Below are 22,564 nucleotides of genomic sequence, written 5' to 3'. Positions count from 1 at the left end.
AGGAAGAGGGTGGGGGAATATGATTGAGACATATAAGCTAGTCAGGGGTTGTTATCGGATTGACATGGAAGAGATTTTATAGAATGGGAGAGGGGAGTAGAACAAGAGGTCATTGCTGGAAGGAATATAAGGAGAGTGTGAACAGAGGAGTGAGGCATAAGTTCTTTGCATGGAGATTGGTTGGTGAGTGGAATGTATTGCCTGAGTGTGTTATTGGTATAGACACATTGAATCAGTTTAAGGCACAGTTGAATGAGCATTGTTCAATAGTGTGTACCTCCCACGATAAGTCGCTGACTCCATGGAGGTCAGATGTTAATAATAAAAGGTGAGTGGCAATTGCATTGATAATTAAAATTTAAATACGTTCGTTTTATTAATGTGACAAATATAAATTATAATGAACACTAAGGATTTAATTATAAACATCAATTTAGTTTTTTTCTGAAAAACATTAGTTTCTGAAAATCCATGAATATATCTTGCATCATGATTTTTTAACTTTAATTCATCATCATCAAATTCCTGCCATGTACCCTCAAGAGGTGTACAGGATATGATAGTACTCTACATGAAAAAAATTACATCATTATTAATTTCCTATCTACAATTTTCCTCCAAATCAGTCTGTTACTTGTCAACACAACATTATCAGATCTTATATTTCTATCGTCTAAAGCACTTTCGTATCAAACCACCTATATCTTGGTCTTCCTCTGGGTCGTTTTGCTGCCAACCTGGCAGAGAACACTTGTTTTGCTAATCTTTCTTTGCCCATTCTGTTTAAGTGACCATACCACCTGAGATTAGCACTGCTAACGCATTCCTGGATGCTGACAATGTCAAGTTCTTTCCTAATATCCTCGTTTTTAATATGATACTGCCATTGATGCCATCTGTTCACACCTATAATCTTTCTCAGGAATCTCATATCTGCGGTCTCTAGTCTTTGGTCAAGTGTTTTACTTCTGACCCAGCTCTCAGATCCATAAGTTAAAACTGGTTTGAACACTGTCTTGTATATATACAGCTAATTTAGTGTTCCGACTAATTTCTCTCTTATTCCATATGAATTTATTCAGTTGACTTCCCACCATACCAGCTTTGCTGATTCTGTTGTCTATTTCTATATTTAATTTACCATCTTCAGTAAAAATCGTGCCTAAATAGCTGAAATGTTTTACTTGTTCCACAGGTTCTCCATTCACAACACAGTTGACATTTTCAATGATTCTGCCTATTTTCGTTGTCTTTGTCTTTTTATTGCTGACCTTCATACCATATCTATTACAACAGCTATTCAATTTAGTCATAGAATCTTGCAGACTTGTAGCAGATTTATTTAGAAGTATAACATCATCCGCATAAAGCAAAGAGCTGACATTAACATCTCCAATTTTGATATCATGTTTAATATCACTTTCCTTCATAATGTGATCCATATAGATAATGAATAACAGAGGGGATAATGTACATCCTTGTCTCACACCAGATTTAACATTAAACCATCTTCTTGTACTTCCTTCAATTCTAACTGCTGACTTACAACTCAAATAAAGACTAAGTATTGCTTGATATAATCCCCCATTGACACCATATAACTGCAGCGTATTGAATAGCTTCTCTCTTGGCACCTTGTCATATGCCTTTTCCAGATCGATAAAACTTAAATACAGATCTTTGTTATATTCCCATGCTTTCTCGACTATTTGTCGTAAAGTGAAGATCTGATCCTGACAGCCTCTATTTGGCCTGAATCCAGCTTGTTCTTCACCAAGCTTTTCTTCCACAATTTTTCTCAACCGTTTCTCAACTATACTTGCATAGATTTTGCCAGTAACACTCAGTACGGAAATACCTCTGTAATTCTCACATTCAGTTTTATTTCCCTTTTCATATATGGGTACTATGAGAGCTCTACTCCAATCATCGGGAATTCATCCCTCTGTCCAGGCTTTCTGAACTATGCAGTGCAGCCATTGTAAGACTCTTATACCACCATACTTCAGCATTTCTGGTAGAATATCATCTACTCCTGCTGCCTTTCCACATTTCAAGCCTTTGATGGCTTTTTCTACTTCAAGTATGGATATGTATTCCTGATTGCATGCCTGGTCAGTGTTTTTTACCACAGTGCTGTCATCACTGCTTGTTTCATTTAGCAGTTTTTCAAAGTAATTACTCCATGCTTCAAGGATATCTTTTTCTCCCGTTTTCATGTCACCTCTATCATCTCTAATTCCTTTTATAGCACTCTTTCCTCCATTCTTAAGCTTCTTCAACAACCTCCAGAATATTTTACCACCTTCTTGATATTTATTTTCTATATTCTTGCCAAAGTCCTTCCATGACTTTTGTTTAGCTAGTTTTACACAGTGTTTAGCATTCTTGCATTTTTCTCTATATTCTCTAAGAGCACAAGCTGACTTATTTGACAGGAACTTTTGGTATGCTTTCTTCTTTTCCTTCACTGCTTCTTTAACTTCCTGTGTCCACCAGGGAGTTCTGATTTTTTTATCCTTACAGACAACCTGACCACATGCCTCTCTGGCAGAATCAATCAATGTTTTCTTCAGAATTTGCCACTGTATCTCCAAAGTTTGATTCCTGTTCTCAAACTCTTTCATTTTTTCTTCAATAATCTTTGTGTATTTTAGTCTACAGCTCACATCTGAGAGCTGCTCAACTTTTATTCGCTTTAAAACTTTCTTACATGTTATTCTTTTCGATATGAAATTCAATTTTATCCTGCTTAAGACTAAATAGTGATCACTTCCAATTTCAAATCCTCTGTACACTCTGGTGTCCTGCACCAGGGAGAAAACATCACTATCAACAATAACATAGTCAATGAGACTTTCCTTATTCCTAGCCTCTTCTCTCCATGTGAATTTGTGCACATTTTTATGTTGGAACATGGTGTTAGTAATAACCAGTCCATGTCCTGAGCAGAAATCCAACAGATATTTGCCATTATTATTAGCTTTGCTCTTTTCTCCAAATTTTCCCAAAATATTTTTGTATGTCTCACAATTATTTCCTACTCTGTTATTTAGATCCCCAACAAGGACCAACTTTTCATTTTTCATTGTGTCAGTTGCTTTTTTCTAAAGCCTCAAAAAATTCCTCCACTTCTACCTTAGTAGAACCTTCTGTGGGACCATAGGCACAAATAAGTCTCATTGTCCAGTTCCCCATTCTCATATTTGCCCACATTACTCTACTTGAGACTGACTGCCATTCAAGAAGATTAGCCTCGTATTTTGTGTTGAATACTATGGCTACTCCTTCTTTTCCTTGATTGTCATTGCCTGAATATAACATTTTGTATTTATTGCTCAGAAAGATCTCACAAGTTTTGGTCTTTTTTGTTTCAGTCACCCCTATTATGTCTATCTGGTACTTATCTAATTCCTCAGCTAGCTCCATTTCTTTGCCATTCAGGTTTCTTACGTTGATAGTACCGATCTTTAACTCTGGTGATGTTGAGTTGGGGTTTATTTTAGAATTTGTTCCAGTAGCTGACTTTTCGCTGTTCGCCCTGGTTCCCTGGCAAAAACAACGGGGGCCTTGTTTAACCGGGCGACGCTCCAGCCGGCATGAAATTTTGTCAAGTTGTACCATCATTCTATATTTTGGTTTAACCAATAAGAATACAATTTGGTCGGCTAAATCCCAAATTGCCAGCCCATCCTCGTCCGTTCAGTATCCAAGTAGATACCCAACAGGGTGCACCACGAGAAGGTGAGGATTGGACATTAGGTCAGAAGCCCTACTCGATTCTCCGCATTCCTTTAAAGGCTATGTGGAGGTCTCCTCTCAGTTATACAGCTTTGACCCTTAAGCAAGTGCAAGTTATATTTTCAAGTAAATATGGTAGTAATTCTTCCACCCTTCTAAGCTGGTTAAAACATGTACACTTTTTTTTTTTTTTGGTAGAACTTTTTCCTTATAAATTTGTTAAAGAGTTTAATATGCAGGCATTCAAATCTAGTGTTAACAGAGATTTTCATCCTACAAAACAGGCAAACCAGCTAGAAGAACATACAGTTTACTGACATAAAGATGGGATATAGAAGTGATATATTTGATTAATGGAGACTATTTGAATGGACAAAGGAATTTATTATTAGATTTAAATATTAATTGCTAACTTACCAGCTAACTATGTAAATGTTGCAATTTATTCTGCAAATTAATACCATTACAACATTGCTATTTATTTTGTTCGAGGAACTTCAGTTTCTAGATTGTCATGTTATGGCATTTGACTTTCGTTTTATCGAATACTATATTCAATAAATTCACTGTACCTAAATTAACTGAAAGTAGCAGTCAAATGCCCATAGACACAATAGTGAAACTCCACCACAGCAGACATTCCACAAAAACTATTCCCATAGTCTAGCTTTGGTAAGATTCATCTATAACGAATGGGACTGATAGCTTGGAATAAGACATCAGTAAAAGTTGATATACCTAGTAGTAGTAGTACCTGTAATATGAAGTCCATTTATAAGAATTTTTTGCAGGAATATTTTTCTATATTTTAGCACTCTTGTTAGAATTATGTAATGAGCATTGTTTCATTATTTCACTATAACAAGTTTAGATTTTTGCAGTTGCATAAGTACTCGGCAAGTATATTTTCACTTTATTTTGTAAATGAATTATTTCTCATAATTACCTCAAATTATATCTGGTAACATAGCATAATCATGATTTTCAGAATACATGATTTCATCAGGTATTTTGTCATGTTTCACTAGCTGCTTAGGATGATCGTCATTAGTCACTATCAAGACCATCATCAAAGAGAAGTAAATCTGGAGGGGAGGAAGAAAGTGTAGTGACAGTTTCTTTGTAGAGAACTAATAACTGTTTGGTTACTTTTTTTGCAGTGAAAGATTTCTTGGAATTTGTCTCTCAGTTTAGTTGTTTGGTGAGAATTCTAACACGGTTTTTGATTGACTTTATTAAAGTCAACATGAAATAATTGTACAGACACTCTTCACCCTTAAAGTTACCTTCTGCAAACTTTACATTACTCAGATTTTGCCTAAGTTGGATTTTAACCCTCCTCACCTATTAATTACACCCTATTGCTTGTTTTTAGTGCATGTCCAGAGAAAATCAAAATCCTAGGGAATTTTTTAGCTATGTGGTCAGTAGGAGGAGAAATGATTGTGGAAGAATGACATTGTGGAATAAAAATGGGAATAGAGTGACTGATGCAGAGGACATAGTGGAATTTTCAATGAACACTTTATTGGAGTATTTCATCCTGTAGGAGTAAATTTTATTTACTCCTACAGGATGTAGGAGTAAATAGGGCAGAGGAATAGGGCAGGTTCGAGGTTTAGAGGTGCAGGAGGAGAGTGTGTTCCAAATACTGAGTACTCTGGATGTCAGTAAAGCTGTGGGACTGGTTGGTATTTCACAAGTTTTGAGAGAATGTGCTAAAGAACTGACAGCTCCTTTGACCTGGCTTTTCATAAGGTTGGTAGCAGACTGGAAGTGTCTAATTATAGGCTAGTTTGTGTGTCATCAGTAGTTGTTAAGATCTTGGAGAAATTAGTGAGGGTAGAGGCCATATACAGCAGGGGTCTTCAATGCATGGCCCATGGAGCTCTTTGCCGTGACCTGTCGGCCATTTTGAAAAAATAACTACTTAACATTAAAACCCGATTAAATAAAAAATTATTTCAATGAAGCCCGTGGGCCACTAAGCTATACTGCGGTATGTAGAATTGTAAGATGCTTTCCAGATTCACAAGGAACGCTGTGCATTTGATACTTTACATAAAATCCTATAAAAATAAATATTAAATAGACATGCTTCTTCAGCCATCTACCTGCACCAAGCAGTTCTTAAATATTAGTACTAACGGTGCAGGCAGATGGCTGAAGCAGTAGTTTGTTCGAGTGCCTTCCGGATATATCTCGAAGGTTCTCGATACTTCATTATTTTCATATAATACAAGAGGATCTCATCCACATTCAGTCAGTCATACAGTACGATATTTGTGTATAAGTGCACGCAGGTTCGTCGTGTCAGCCATAGCCTATTGTTGTTTTACATTGCCAGACTTTTTTCATTGGTGTGAGACATATTCAGTGGATAACTGTTACACGGCCATTTTGGATCATTTTTTGGGTTCACCTTCCATCACTATTGCGTCTATGAGTAAAAAGTGATTCTTGTTGGATTTTTAATGAAAAGTGGGCCAATTTGTACTTTTTTGTGCCAATCGACGATTAGCTAGTGTGTTTAATTTGTCGTGAGTCAGTGTCAGTATCAAAAGAATACAATATAAAACGATACTATGAGACAAAGCATGCATCCAATTTCGATCACCTTCAAGGGTAGCTTCATGTGGACAAAGTGAACCGCCTCCGAATTGATTTAAAATGCCAGCAGGGTACGTTTAAAAGGCAGAGGGAAGAGAGCGAAGCATGCATCAAAGTAAGTTATGTAATAGCTGAAAAAATTGCTAAAAAATCAAAAGCCTTCTTGGATGGTGAGTTTGTGAAAGAGTGTCTCATCGCTGCTGGGAATATTCTGTGCCCAAATAATAAGGAAGTGTTTAAAAAACCGTTTGCCTGGGGGTAACTGTGGCACTTCTGTCACACTGAATTGTTGATCAGTGCCACAGACAAAGATAGCCAGTTGTGCTGTATCCTTCACATCTGTGCTCTTATCTAAAGCAAGTGAATATGATGTAAATTCGGACAACCATTTTTTTTAAAGTTCCTTCAATGTCATTGACAAGTTCTTTGACCAGGAGAATTTGTGTGCGAAAACTATTGGATTTGAGTATGTCATGAAAGTTATTGTATGGGGATAACTGTAGCACGGCGTGTCGAAGAACTTGTCAATGACATTGAAGGAACTTTAAAAAAACGGTTGTCTGAATTTACATCATATTCATTTGCTTTAGATGAGAGCACAGATGTGAAGGATACAGCACAACTGGCTATCTTTGTCCGTGGCATTGATCAACAATTCAATGTGACAGAAGAACTGGTAGCGCTCGTACCTATGAAGGGAATGATGAAAGGCACTGATATTCTTGAAGCCGCCAAGAAAATGCTCCAACTTTTCAACCTCAGCTTAACCAACCTCGAGGGTGTGGTAACTGATGGTGTCCCTGGTATAGTGGGAAAGAACAAAGGGTTTGTTGCGCAGCTACGGAAAGAACCAGAACTAGAAGGAAAAGATTCTGTCCATTACCACTGTTTAATCCACCAGGAGAATTTGTGCACAAAAACTATTGGATTTGAGAATGTCATGAAAGTTATTGTGATTGTTGTCAACATTATTAGGGCAAGAGGATTGAATCATTGTCAATTCCAAGAGTTTTTGACCAAAGAGTGCAAAGCAGATTCGATGCAGTTTATTGTAGTGATATGCGTTGGTTGAGCAGAGGGAAGGTTCTTAAATGAGTCTTTGACTTAAGGAGCGAAATACAGCAGTTCATGCAAATCAAGGGGAATCCGATTGTGGAATTTAATGATCCGAAGTGGATGACAGACTTTGCCTTTGTGACTGACATCTCGTTGCATATGAATGACCTAAATATGTGGCTACAATCCAAAGATCAACTGATCACCCTGTTTGATCACATCAAAGCTTTTGTGGCCAAGCTCAAACTTTGGGAGGCACAACTCACAAAAAAAGACTTAACTCATTTTCAGCTTCTCACTGAGTTCAACTGTTTGTCTCTTGATGTATACGCTACAAAATTAGCCGTGTTGCGAAGTGAGTTCGAAGACAGATTTAGAGATTTTTGTAACCAATAGTCTTCTTTAGATTTATTTTTTCAATGCCATTCAATGTCGATGCTGCTGAAATGCCAGGCCAGTACAAATGGAGCTGCTTGAACTCCAAAACAACTCTTCTTTGAGAGAAAAATTATTCAATGTGCCCTTGCAAAGACTACATTTCTGAGGACGCGTTCCCTAATCTTCACCAGCATGCTTTGAAGATGTGTGCTTTGTTAGGAAGCACATACTTATGTGAACAGTTCTCCAGAATGAAGCATGTGACATCCAAGACAAGAACTCATATTATGGACCAACATCTCGAGAATACTCTGCGCATAGCGACTTCCAACATTGAATGTCGACATTGACAAACTGGTCAAGGAAAAAAGTTGCCAAGTTGCTCATTAACATTATAAAAAATGAATGTTTTCTTCATTAAATTATCTTTCTTCAAGTATTAATTGTATTTACTTATCATGAACCCGACTCCTACCTACACTCTTAAAGCTGAGTTTGTTTATTTTTATAAGATTTTATGTAAAGTATCAAATGCACAGCGTTCCTTGTGAATCTGGAAAGCATCTTACAATTCTAAATACCGCAGTATCTGCAGAGATAAAAGAGTTATCATTCCTTTGTATAAGACCCTGATCAGACCACACTTAGACTATCGTTCTCAGATTTGGTCCCCAGGATTTGAAGGGAATAAATTAATTGTGGAAAGGGTACAGAGGCAGATAACAAAGATGGTTTCAGGACTGTACAATGTTAGTCATGAGGATCAGCTGAGGGAATTTGGGCTGCAGAGTTTGGGAGATAGAAGAAGGAGAGGTGATATGATTGTGACTTTTAACCTGTTGAGAGGTGGCTACGGGGTTGACACTGGGGAGTTCTTTCACTTGGTTGAACAGCGGGAAGGAGTGATGACAAGGGGCCATCCCTGGAAGTTAACGAAAGGAAGCTGAGAGCAAGAGGGTGAGGAGTGGTTTCTTTTCATGGAGGTTGGTTGAACTGTGAAATGCATTGCCTGATAGAGTGGTGAGAGCGAGAACGGTCAATGAGTTTAAGGAGTGGTATGATAGACTTTGTGTTTCCTAGGAGGGACCTCCTGCGATGAGTCTTGATAGACTTTGTTTCCCAGGAAGGACCTCCTGTGATGAGTGGGTTGATTTTGACTCCATGGAGGCCTGAATAATAATAATAATAATAATAGTAGTAATGTATGCAGCAGTTCATTAACATGTTTTAAAAGTTTGTTTCCTAGGAAGGACCTCCTGCGATGAGTCTGGGTTGATTTTGATTCCATGGAGGCCTGAATAATAATAATAGTGATGTATGCAGTAGTTCATTAACATGTTTTAAAAGTTATTTTTATTAGTATCATTCACAGGATATACACAAAAATTAGATTTCAGTATGCATTATTAATGCAATGTAATATAATAAAGTATAAATAGTATAAGAAAATAGAAAGAAAAATTTAATTTTTGAGACCCTCAAAAGAATTAAACAATCTGTATGAAATTATAAAGAGCTGCTGCTTCCTTGTCTTAATAAAGTTCTTAATAATAGGCTAAAAGCATCATTTATTTCTCTTTGGACTTTTAAGAACCATCAGGTTACAAAATTTACAGTAATATCTTGAATAAAATACTTAGAAGTATTGCAAACAAATCTACTCTCAGAAGAATAAAATGGCTTTAGACATGGAAGGTCATGTATATTTGTGTGTTAAAACAAATTATTTAAAGAAAGACAAGAATTTTATTTAGAGACTCATATGGCCTTTATAGATTACGATAAAGCTTTTGATAAAACACACAGAGAAAAACTATTGAATATGATGAAAAAACAAGAATATCCATTACGTTTGGTACAAGCTATACAAAGTTTATATAAGATACAAAAATACAGTTAAGTAATAAATTAACAGAAGAGGCTGAAATATATTAGCATGTCAGATAGGGATGTAGCTTATCTCCAACTCTATATAATATATATATATATACTGATCAGATTATTAAAATATAGAAAGCAACAACAAAACAATGTATCCAGTTAACCAGAAGAACTGTTATCAATATAATGCTGTATGCAGATGATTAGATTGTATTACAAGACAATGAAGATGACCCTCAAAAATCAGTTTATGAATTAAACAAAATAAGCCAACAATACAATTTAAAGATATCACAAAAGAAAACAAAATTCATGGCATTTAAAGTTTGAGATCATGTTAGATCAAAAATAGTATAGAAAATAAAATCAGATGACACAGTTTAATTATTTAGGTTGCAGAATAACATATCTAAAAGATATAGATGGAAAAAATAAAGATTTTTCAAGAAATCTGTGGAACAATTAAAATGACACTGAATAAAAAAACATGAGAAACTCAACTAAAAGTTTTCAAAGTAATGGCCACTTCCACTCTATTATATGGTTCAGAAACATGGACTGTTAAAAGAAAGTAAAATACAAACTGCAGAGATGAGATTTTTAAGAGCAATGAAAGGATGCACGAAGTTGGACCATGTACAGAATGAAAACATCATATATATATTTATAAAATAAATGAAAAGATCAAGGAATATAGAAAGAAATAAAAAAAAAACATCTATTTAGGATGGAAAGATATTGGCTACCAAAAGAAGTGGATAGATATAGACCAAAGGAAAAGAGAGAGAGAGAGACAGGGAACACCAGCGACTAGATGGAAAGACCAAGTCAGATGGAACAATTTTTGTGCATTTATGCATGGGTTCACTTTTTCTATTTCTGTTCCTTTTTCTAGTCGTGATTGTACTCTATCTCAGTGCAACACAAACACTAAAAATTATGAATGAATATGAATACAAATGCACAGTACTTCTGTATTCATTAGTAAGGAGTACATGCATGCACCACATAGGGTATCTGCCTTGTGGGCAACTGCACTGCCTGCACTTTTTGCTTCAGAACTACTCTCTAATTGCATTTGCAACTAGTAATGTTCAATAAATTATTCATTATGTGATACTTCCATGGTGTTCCAGAATTCATTGCAGGAGACTACTTCATATGTTCAGTAATCATTTCCTCAAGCGATTGATTTTCCTTTACCTACTATTGGGAGTGTATAATTGCTAATATTGAACATTTTTTATGGCAATATTTTCTCTTGGTTTTGCGAACTCTTCTTATAATAAACTTGTGCTATTTAATACCACGTCATCCTCATGAACATGTGTGTACAGCAGACATGCAGAGGAGAAGGGTAAACAGTTGGCTGAAAATCATAGTTTTCTCCTTTTTCAAAAATTACCATTCAAAAATAAAAAAAAATTATCATGTTCTTCCTACACAAATCACATGTCAATTTATTCAGTCCTTATTCTTCTCTGTTTACAAAGTATGCAACTGCAGTGTTAGTTAAAACCAGCAAAAGTCACATTGCAACAATTTGGCATCATCTGAACACTGGCTGACAGAGCCAGAACTGTGATTTAAAATCATTTCTCACTTGCTTAGCAAGCCCAGTTATGTCCATTCTATCTTCTTGTCTTGTACTCCTAGAATAAACAAAAAACCATCCCTTCCCATAATCAAAAATTCATCATCATCCCATATATGACTGGCACATTAGAAAATGGCAAAAAAAAGTTCTGTAAAGATATCTGCTGCAATAACCTTGTGGTCACTTAAGAAAGTGGATACTTTTATCCGTTCTCAAAAAAAAAAAAAAAAAAAACCTTCCACCACCTTGATCTGACCTTCAAGGTGTTGGAAACCCCCCCCCCAAAAAAAACCTTATTCTTGAAGTTAGCTTACTTAGTTCATAATTGAAAGGTGATAACTGTTGCAGGGTCTGCAACACTGCAGCTGTGTTGCAAACCCTGCTTTTAATTCCCTTTAACATAGCCATTGGGAAAAACATTATAGAAGCACATTGAAATCTGACAGGCCTTTCCTTAAATCTGCATTGACCTTACAACATTCTCTGCAAATGCATTATCAGTTATTGTAAGACCTACACAGTATTACCCACCAGATTACCTAATTGCCATTGAGGATATGGTCTACAGCTATAGAATGTTCAGACTGTTGTTTGCTTTTTCCTTTTGTGTGCTTCATGCATATCTGTTCTTTGTGCTTATGAATAGTTGAATAAGGCCTCAGTGACTTAGTTGAAGCATGTAACTGAGTAATTATTATTATTACACCCTCCATTCATCGTGGGAGATTCATTCAACTGACAACATATTTATCACATACAATCTTAAAATCCTTAACACTCCTTGCATTAACAACACATTTTGGTAATATGTAATTCACTGACAATTCTCAATGTAAAAAATCTACTTATCACATCTCTTTCTTCACCACACTTTTACATAACTTCCAGGGATGACCTATGGTTTTCTTCCCCTCTCACTTCCTACTCTTTTTATAATCCCCTCTGGATTAATCTGATAAAATCCTCTCACTAACTTAAATGTCTCTATCATATCATGTCTTTTCCTCCTATCCACCAAACTCTGCATTCCACATTTTTTCAACCTTTCTTTATAGCTAGCATTCCAAAGTCCTGACATTGTCTTAGTCACTCATCTCTGGACCCTCTCTAGTGTCTCCACATCAAATTGAAAATCAGGTGACTAGATCAGAGCACAATAGTCCAAGTGTGGTCTGACCAGTCATCTTATTATTATAAGATGCCTTTTTCCATCTATTAATCCACAGAATGAATTTTAATCTTTGTCTAGATATTCCGACTAGTGAGTGTTTTTTTTCTGAAAGCACTGTGTAGTTATTCAAATGCACTATTTAAAATTTAAAATTTTCTGTAATATGAAGACATTGTTATTACACAAATACTATTAGAAAGTGTTCTAAGATGAAAGTTATATTTAAAATGAATAAAATATAAATTTTATAAATATATAAATTTTATAAATAAAATGAAAATAAAATGAAAGTTATAATATAAAAAAAATAATAAATTTCAGATTTAAAATTCATGTCTTTTTATTATTAGGCTGAGTTTGTTAGAATTGGACATCCACAGCAGAGATACTCAAAAGCTGCTGAAGATGCTTCATTGGCTATTAGCAGCTTAGTGGAAGCGTGAGTATACTAGCTAAGTATTTGTTTTCAAATGAAAATTAATTTTAAGTGAAATTTATATCACCTGTGTGCGTGCATGCACTTCACCCTCTAAAGATTGTAAACCTGAAGTACATTTGTACCAGTGATGGGTGCTAACATAATACAAATAATGCAACATGATAAAAATGACATTGGATAAAGAAGACTTCTCTATTTTAAGATAAGAGAGATAATCTGCAGTTAATTCTTTGAAGTAGGAAAAGCATCAAGCATAGATGGAACAACAAATGGAATGGGAATGAAATGGATGTGCAATCTTATTGAGAGGAGTGGAGAGAAAAGAAAAATTAAGTGTTATGGAAAGTTCAGTTTGAGTACAAAAAGAATTTGGCAGCATAGGCTTAAAGTCAATCCAGAAGCATTGTATTATTATGTGGCAAGTAAAAGAAAGAATGGATGTAGAAGAATAACTTTACTGACTGCAGTCATTGCCCTAGTATCATAACCAGATGAGGTAGTTCATATAATGAGTTTTCACTTCACCAAGATCTGTTAGCCTGGTGTATGCAACATAGTGTACAGTGCTACCACTACATTGGATGAAGAGATACAGGTTCATGAGAAGGGAGTTCTAGAGTTCTTGCATTTCATTAATCTATATGGTGATATCTCATCCAGTCTCACAGCCTTAACATGACACTTTCAAATTCAGCAGTTGGAACAGTGGAATATCAGCCATGTGTGTTAAAGGAATGTTCAGCCGAACTGCCTAAGCCCTCGACATGTTTGTATAACGTGAGTCCAAGTTTAGGATAGATCCCACAGGAATGGTAAGAATGTATGATAATCCAATTGCACAAGGGTGGTACAAAGACTGACATGTCTAACTATTGACTTATCAGTATTTTTTTGAGTAATTGTAAAGATTTTAGAGAAGTTATTTAACTTCTCTGGTTCACTGCATGTCATGGTTGATGCTTCAAGCTTCATGACCAATGCAGGAGTGCCTCAGGATTCTGTCTCCTATCACCTAACCTCTTTCTCATGTATATAAATTACTCTCAATCACCACTGATCCTATCTGCAGCTGTGAAGATGATAGTACTCTCCAATTCATCCTACTCATTTGACAAATCGTGCATTGTGCAGATATCCCAAGCATCAAGATCATCTACAGCTAGTGCCTTAAACATTTTAGCTCTGCATAATGTTCTTCAATGGGGAAAGTACGTTCTGGTCACCTTCCAAACCACCAAAGCACAGCATTGCCTCTTCCCTTGCAAAGAGATCTCAGCTCATATTCCCTTACCCTCAGTAATACACAAATCACTGTACAAGATCAGATCACTCTGCTTGGGCCCAAATTCCCAAGTCTTTCCTGACACAAACACATCACATCAGTATCTATCTCAGTATCCATAAACCAGGCATTTTCTTTTATTCAAGATGCTATTTTACACCTGACCAGTTCTTACATATATAGAAACCCTAAATTCACTCATGCGTAGAATATGCTCTCAAGAATTTTTACCCAAACTTCTTTAAAAAAAATTCTTGCTGCTGTCCATAGAAGAGTGATTCAGCTCATAGATGATCCCTCTTCTACAGATTCACTTCAACCTCTATCTCACACATGCAATGTTATGGTTCTGTATATTCTGCAGGTACTTCAATGGTCATTGCTCCACTGAACTGGCAACTATCATTCCTCCACTTTCTGTTGCACATGTTAATATGAGAGCAGCAGCTGCTCAACACTCCTTTACCGTGTAACTTCAAACACACTGAATCTACCTTCTTTTATTCCATTTAGCACTATCCTCTGGAACAGCCTACCACAAGAAATATTTCCAAACTACAATCTGCAACTCTTCAAAATAAATTTTTTAAAAAAAGTCAGTAAACTTCTGGTTAAGTCATCACCTGCACCTCAGACATGGCAGTGATTTGCTTATATGTCATTCGACCTCATATGTATGGAATTAGTATATTTTAAAAAAAAAAAAAAAAACATTAGGGAGCATTCTTAACTCCTTCGTCCATTCCATTAATCTATATGGTGATATTCCATCCAGTCTCACAGCCTTAACATGACACTTTAAAATTCTGACCACTTGAATATGATCTACATCATATTCATTTCTGATCTCTATTTTCCTAGGTATATCTGCTTCTTGTGTATATATATATATATTAGAGAGCAGTGTATATTATTGTGTTTTTGAATATATTAAACTCATACATTCCTTGTCTGTTATTTTCCAGATTAAATACAAATCAAGATTTGTATCATGCTCTTAAAGAAGTTGTGGAGCATGGTGATATCTGTCCAACTAATGTTACTGATGATCATGTAGCAAAACTATTTTTATTTGATTTTGAACAAAGTGGAATTCACTTAGATGAAACCAAGGTAACAAATTTTTAAATCACGTTTGCTGATCTTGTAAACCAGGGCTGTCCAAAGCACTGCCTGTGGCCCGGGGTGCGATTTTGTCTGCCCTGCCTGTGGGTTTTGATTTTCACGAGCAAAAAAATAAAAATTTGAATCGAATGCATATTAGATATTTTAATTTTATACTAATCAATAATCTCGAAGTTGGTAATTTTATTTTGTGTTTTTACCTATGCCCACGTGTTTTTCAAATATTAGATGTGTCAAAGAAGCGTTCTTACACTGTTTGTTCCAACATGCTTTTTTTTTAATGCGACCCTCGGATTACCTAAGGTTGGACAGCCCTGTTGTAAACTAATGGTTAAATGTTAACAGTTTATGAGAGCTCTTTTATTGTTTTGTTTCTTAAATGACTTTTTTTTCAGTGCGTTTTCCAAAATATCAACCTTTCACGACAGTTGATGGCATAAACATACACATACCATCCACTGAATTAGAAACCTTCATGCAGATGTACGCAAACATCATTTATGCAGTGTGTGCGCAAAATATTTGGTCACATGCATCACTACATGTTCTAGGCAACTATTTAAGAATGCTGCTGATCAGTAATTATCAATAGTGCTCATCAAAATGGGAAAAACAAAGGATCTTTCAGAATTCGATAAAGGGCTTATTGTGGGTACCTGTCTGGCTGGAGCCACAACTTTGAAAACAGCGGTTTTCAGGAAAGAGAAACAACCTTTTGAGGAACCACCTGCAGTTTGAGAAACAGCAGGTGGTTTCAAAAAAAGGGTGTTTATCCAGAGTGTTTAATCAGTGGAAAAATAACCCACATTGCTTGTCTAAGAGGCATAAATGTGGTCCTAAGATAGTCCGTCAGGAATGAGATTGCCATTGTCTGAGAAGGCTTGTGTGGACAAACAGAATTTCCTGTGTTCGGCAATTGACAGAACCATTTAATGAAGCCTGTTCCTGACCCATATCTCACTGAACTATGTGCAGGGAATTGAAGAGGATCACTATTGGCAGTTGCATGCCAATACAAAAGCCACTGATTTCCGTGTAGTTTCTAATTCAGTGGCCAGTATGTGTACAAGATCAGCACATGAAAGTAAAAGAAACAGTCTTTTCTTTTTATAGATTTCATTAGTGAATCTGGAGAGTGGTTCCCATTGTCTGACTGCTTGGTCTTCCCTCCCTCCACTTTGTGTAGTTCATTTGGGTCCATAAGCTCTTGTATGTGTGGGGGAGTGGATCAAGTTTTATATACAAAAAGACTAAATTGAGATCTGTGTATGGGAAATAATATTAAATATGACTTCCTCATTAAGATTTCTATCATTTACATACCCACTTACATTCAGAGTGTACACACCCACTTCAATTCTCTCGATGAATACCACTTTTCCAGGTACTTGGTCAGAATTTATTCAAATGCAAGCTATCACTCTCTAAAATCTGTTATCAGATTTGCTTCATACATCCTCAGAACTGCATATCATCCCTCTCACATATGTGCATCAACCAATTTTCAGGCATGGCCTGTATTCTCCGGATATATTCTCATCATGTGGCAACACACAATCTTCAGTTACTTTTCTTCTTTTGTTTCTTTGAGTACCTCTCTCATTCTTTACTTTTCACTTTACATATTATTTGTACTTGTCAAAACTATTAACTTTTTCACTTTGCATTTAGCAGTTCTCACTAACACTAATCTTTTTGCTTCAGGAAATCATGATTGTGTTACAGGCTTATTCCTCTCCCCCATCATGAAATAACCTAGCAGTACTGTCTCTTTGTGCTCTGTCATGCTCTACTCTCATTTATCTTTCTTTGCATCTCTATTCATCGTGATATTTATTATGCATTTTTTGTTATCATTTTTTTCAGAGACAACTGTCAGTTACTTTAAATGATTATATATTGCATATTGGGTCAAGCTTCATGAATGGAACTCTACAACCACGAACTGTTCTAAAGTCTCAACTCCCTGAAACTATCCGGAATTGGTAATTATATTTATTTGAAATTGTATTTTTCTGATTCTTCTTTAATATCACTTTAATTTTTAGATATATTTATCAATTAATGTATTAAGAGTTTCTGTTATTTTTTAAAGTTAATATAATTTTCATTATCACTGTCCACACAAAATTAAGTGTAGAAGGGTGTGCTGAAAAGTTGTGATAATCACCATGAAGGAATTGAGATAGAATCATGTAACTTATATGTTATTCATTCCCCACAAAGTGTTATACACTTGTTACAATGCTGCTGCATCATTTGCAATCCTCTGAGAAAAAAGTCTCTCCCTTGTTGCACAAAGCAGTCCTCAACTGCAGATATGACTTCATCTGTGGTAAATTTTGTTCCTTTCAAGTGTTTCTTTAAATTTGGAAATAGGAAATAGTCAGATGGGGCCAGGTCTCTAGAACAGAGTGGGTGAGGAAGACATTGAAAGCCCAAGTTGAGTAAAAGCCTCTGCTCAGTTTCTTGTGGCATTGTTACTTCAGTAATATCCAAAACTGATACCAAGGTTGAAGTAATGCAGAAGTCATATTCCTATGTCCAATATACAATTACTAAAATACTCTGGATTAGAGATAGATGTTGAAAGTTTTTTCACTTGTTTTTGCTATAAGGAAGCCAAGAAATTATATTCTTGGTTTCATCCTTTATCCAAGTGTAAGCAAACATGATTTGCACATGAAGTAACTTCATGACTGGGCTAGTTGTATACTTCAACATCTATCTCTAATCTAGAGTATTTTAGCAATAAGGTGTTACATCTTTTGACTACTTATATATGGAAATATGACTTCTGCATTACTTCAACCTTGGTGTCACTTCTGGGTCTGACTCCCACTGATGAGACCTCAATAAAGGTCAAAACCAGTCTGGGTAGTAGCCCTTCCCATAATGCATAGCATTATACTTGTCCATAAGGATAGATATACATGTGCTTTGCATTATGGGATACTAAGGATGATGTGAAGTCAGTATGATCTGCAAAATGCCCCTCTACAGCTGCAATTACCTCTTGATTCGAAGAAAAACGCTGACCAGCAAGGAAGAGTTTTAATTTTGGGAAGAGATAGAAGTCAGAGGGAGCCAAATCTGGGGAATGGGGTGGATGTTCCAACAATTCATAGTGCAGATCCCTTAATTTTCCCATTGCTAAAACACCCATGTGGGCAGGTGCGTTGTCCTGATGAAAGATGATTTTTTTCTTCTGCAAACTGGGTCTTTTCTCACAAACTTTTTCATCTAGTTTGGTTAAAAGATCGGAATAATATTCCCCAGTTATTGTTTTACCCTTTTCAAGATAATAAACAATATGCCTCTAGCATCCCAAAACACCTATGCCATGACCTTTTCTGCTAATGGAACTGACTTTGGCACTGAACAACTGTCTTCTGTCCACTGTTTGGATTCTGGTGTATAATGGTGAATCCAAGTCTCATTCATAGTAATAAATCGATGTACAAAATCGGTTTTATTCTTGTTAAAATGCTCCAAGCACTGTTCAGAGATTTTCATGCAAGTGCAGTTTTGATCTGCTGCGAGCAAGCGCAGCACCCATCCTGTGCAAAGCTTTTTCATTTGCAATTCTTAATGCAAAATATGTCCTACATTCTTTTGAAATGCCTATAGTCTCAGCAATTTCATGCACTGTGACTCGCTGGTCATCCAATACCATATCATGCACTTGATCAATTATTTCTGGTGGTGTTACACTTTTTGGACATCCTTCATGTGGATCATCTTCAAGGCTGGTACTGCCACATTTAAACTTGGCAGCCCATTTCTTAATTGTCGAAAATGAAGGAGAAGAGTGCCCATAAACTTTTATGAACTTTGAATGAATTTCTTTTGTTGTTAAAACTTCTTTTACAAAGAATTTTATAACCGCATGATACTCAATTTTATCCATTTCAAGGGATACAGACAACACTTACAGCTGTATAAAACAAACTACTTGATAGAAAGACTTGCAATTTCACATGGATGCTTATGACAGATGTACGAACTTAGGAAAAAAAAAATCATGCTGATAGTGTTGCCATCTAAGGCCGAGGTCTTTTCAAACCACCCTCGTAGTGCACTGGATTGGAGGAATGTCTGATAAATATCAGCAAGTTGTGTATGGGGTGGACACGATATCCCAGAAGTGGAAAAGTACAGATGAGATGTGGAGTATAAGATTGATGGGGAGATATCTTAGAGCAGGTGTATTAGTTTTGAGGGATCTGGGCTGTTAGTGTGCTGTCCTCAGAATTTTGCTAAAATTTTGAGGACAGCATATCATATTATGGCAATAATGCAGAGAACACTGACATGTAGGAGTAAGGATGTTATGGTTCCTCTCTATAAGGCTTTGATTTGACCTCAAATGTAGATTACTGTGCACAGATTTAGTCACCAGTTTTTCAAAAGGATGATGAGATGTTGGAAAGGGTTCAAAAATAATTGACTAAGGTGGTTTCTGGTGTTGAGAACTTTTTTTTTTATTATATTAGAGTGAGTGATTCGTAATTGGAATTAGAACGCGTGTAGATTTAAGATAGATGTGTTACAATTCATCTCCCAAAATGAATTTCATTGCCTGGTGCATTGCCCTGCCTACTGGATGCCAGAAGTGGCTTAAGGAAGTTCTATGTTTGATCTCTAGGCAGATTATGTACGAAATACATTTCAAAAGTGTAAAAAAAAGAAGAAAATCCTTCCTTCTTTGATTTAAAATACAAAAAAAACGTTAGAAAAATAGAAGAAAATACTTAGCTTATCCATGGTACAAAATGTACTACAGGTTTGATAATAACCTTTCGTGGGCAGGAGCAATATAAAAAAAAAAATTAAAAAAAAACCAGAACCAACCTTCCCTTGTTAAACAGCACTTAATTTTCAGAGATGATCTCTCTTGTTCTTACAACATTAGCCAACTGCCTGAAAATATTTCCTCTGCATCAATCCTCTAAAACCCTTTTAGAAACTTGCATGTTTCTATCATATTCCATCTTCTCTGCCTATCAGCTAACTTCTGCAACCCACAAACTCAATCTATCAACATAAGGAGCATTCCTCAGATCACTCACCAACTTGTCATTTGACTCTGAATCTTCTCTGTCACTTTCTCATCTCCAAGGAATCCAGGCAACTACACCTGAGTACATTAATCCAGCAGATGTGGGTATGTAAAGAGGCTTAATAATTTCTTTATCTCTGCATGTTAGCATGTTCTTCAATAACTAAGTAATCCTATGAGCTACCTTAGCAATATCATTTCCCCCAAGTCCCTAGCCTCAGCAGTTTTCTGGAATACAATTCCATCAATGTGGTACACAACTTGTAATCTTTTAATCCCAAAATACATAACTTTTTAATTTTCCCAAATTAAACTGTTGTCCATTTTCTTTTGCCCATACAGGCAGCTTATTTAAATCATCCTGGAAGCTCTTTACATCAGCTTGATTAATTATTACATTACTGAAGTTTAGATCAACAGCAAACAACTGAATATTTCCCTTCAATCTTCAAACCATTTCCTATATCATTTATGTACAAATTGAACAATAATGGTCCTAGCACAGAGCCTTGCAGCACACTACTGGTCACCTGCTTCATCCTGAACTCTGCTTCTCCATACACTTCTTTTTTGCTATCTCTCCATCAGCCACGTTACCAGTTTAATATCCATCCCCATTAGTTCCACTTTGCATAACAGTATTCCAGGGAGTATCCTGTCAAACACCATAGCAAAATGGCCATGCAGTATCACTGTGTAGCCATTTCCCTTGTCCAACTCAGCTGTCACTCTGTTATAAAAAGTTAATAAATTACTAAGGCTGACCTTTAACAAAACATGTTGCCCCCCCCCCATAGAGTATCCTATTCTTATCCATTCTTGAATTTTCTCTTTAACCAATTTATCCATTACTTTTGCACCATTCTTGAGATGGTGATTGGCGTGTAATTGTCTACTGCAGCCTTAGAGCCTCCTTTATGCAAAGGAACTATTTAATCACCTTCCGCTCCCTAGGGACCTTACCAGAGCTCACGTGATCTTTCCTCTCTCCAGTTGATATCATTGTAGTTAAAATTCCCCGTAATAATTACTCGACCTACACTCATCGCACTAATTTCTGGTGCATGTCTTCACATTACTCCTTGTATCCCCCCCCCCCAGCCTACAGCAGCAGTCAGCTGTATATTTTGTTCCATTGATCACTATTTCGCACCACATTGCCTCAAGCAAAATAACATTCACACACCTCTCCTCTTGACATCCTGCTTATCTGGCTGCAGTTCTTCAACTATCATCAGCAGTGATAGTTGAAGAACTATCATTGGTGATGATAGTTGAACTACCCCCCCCCCCTCCTCCTCCTCTTTTCTATCCTCCCTGAAAAACCTATACCCATCACATTCAATTCTGGTAACTACATCTACTGCTGTCAGCCAAGTTTCACTGATACCTATAACTTTTGGCAAGATTGCACTGACTAATGCTTCTTGTATTAGTATACAAGAACTGTAGATCTCCCTTTAGTTCTCATACTACCTCACACTTTATATACTTTTCAGCAATTTCCATATTTCAATAGCCCCAAACTGATTTTAATGCACTGTATTATCCAGGTTATTCACAATACATGATCACCTGAAACACGTTTTTTACATAATCCTCTCCCTCCTATTCTCAACCTTATCAATTCTAGATTCCCTGCCCAAATACTTCGACTTGCTCAGAAAACAGCAACGTCTTCAAACGCTTATGACCTTCGGGTTCAGATGCAACTCATCTATTGTATCATTGTTATTATTATTATTATTATTATTCCATCCTCCATGGAGTCGGCAGACCCATCATGGGAGGTACATTCAACTGACAACATATTTATCATACCAAATCTTAAAATCTTAACACTCCTTGCATTAACAACACATTCGGGTAATGTGTTCCATTCACAGACAATTTTCCATGTAAAAAATCTACTCCTCACACCCCCTCTTTACCACACTCTTACATAACTTCCAGGGATGACCTCTGGTTTTTCTCCTCACACCTCCTCTTTTTATAATCTCATCTGGATTAATCCAATAAAATCCTCTCACTAACTTAAATGCTCTGTCATATCACCTCTTTTCCTCCTATCCACCAAACTCTGCACTATGATGCAACATTAGCAGTATCTCTTTAAACGTCAGTCTACTGTCAACCATCACTTCCAAATCTCTAATCTCATCCACTTCTTGCAGTACAGCACCATTGAAATTGGCAAGATTGCCAATTTCAAAACTTTTAAT

General features: G+C 36.2%; 1 protein-coding gene across 1 annotated transcript in view; it reads left to right on the top strand.

Moving 5' to 3' along the window:
- Positions 1–22,564, top strand: part of LOC150100483 (mitochondrial intermediate peptidase) — a 225,233-nt gene that overhangs the window by 35,593 nt on the left and 167,076 nt on the right. Inside the window, exons 3-5 of the mRNA XM_090402664.1 lie at positions 12,785–12,873; positions 15,121–15,268; positions 17,147–17,265. Coding sequence (XP_090258790.1) covers positions 12,785–12,873; positions 15,121–15,268; positions 17,147–17,265 — 356 coding nt within the window. The remainder of the gene's footprint in view (positions 1–12,784; positions 12,874–15,120; positions 15,269–17,146; positions 17,266–22,564) is intronic.

The sequence above is a fragment of the Typopeltis vanoorti genome, chromosome 13 (assembly GCF_054136105.1).
Source record: "Typopeltis vanoorti isolate ZY-2024b chromosome 13, IOZ_Tvanoo_1.0, whole genome shotgun sequence".
Classification (NCBI taxonomy): Eukaryota; Metazoa; Arthropoda; class Arachnida; order Uropygi; family Thelyphonidae; genus Typopeltis; species Typopeltis vanoorti.
Note: the sequence above shows the minus strand (reverse complement) of the source record. Positions and strands in the feature narration are given on the sequence as shown.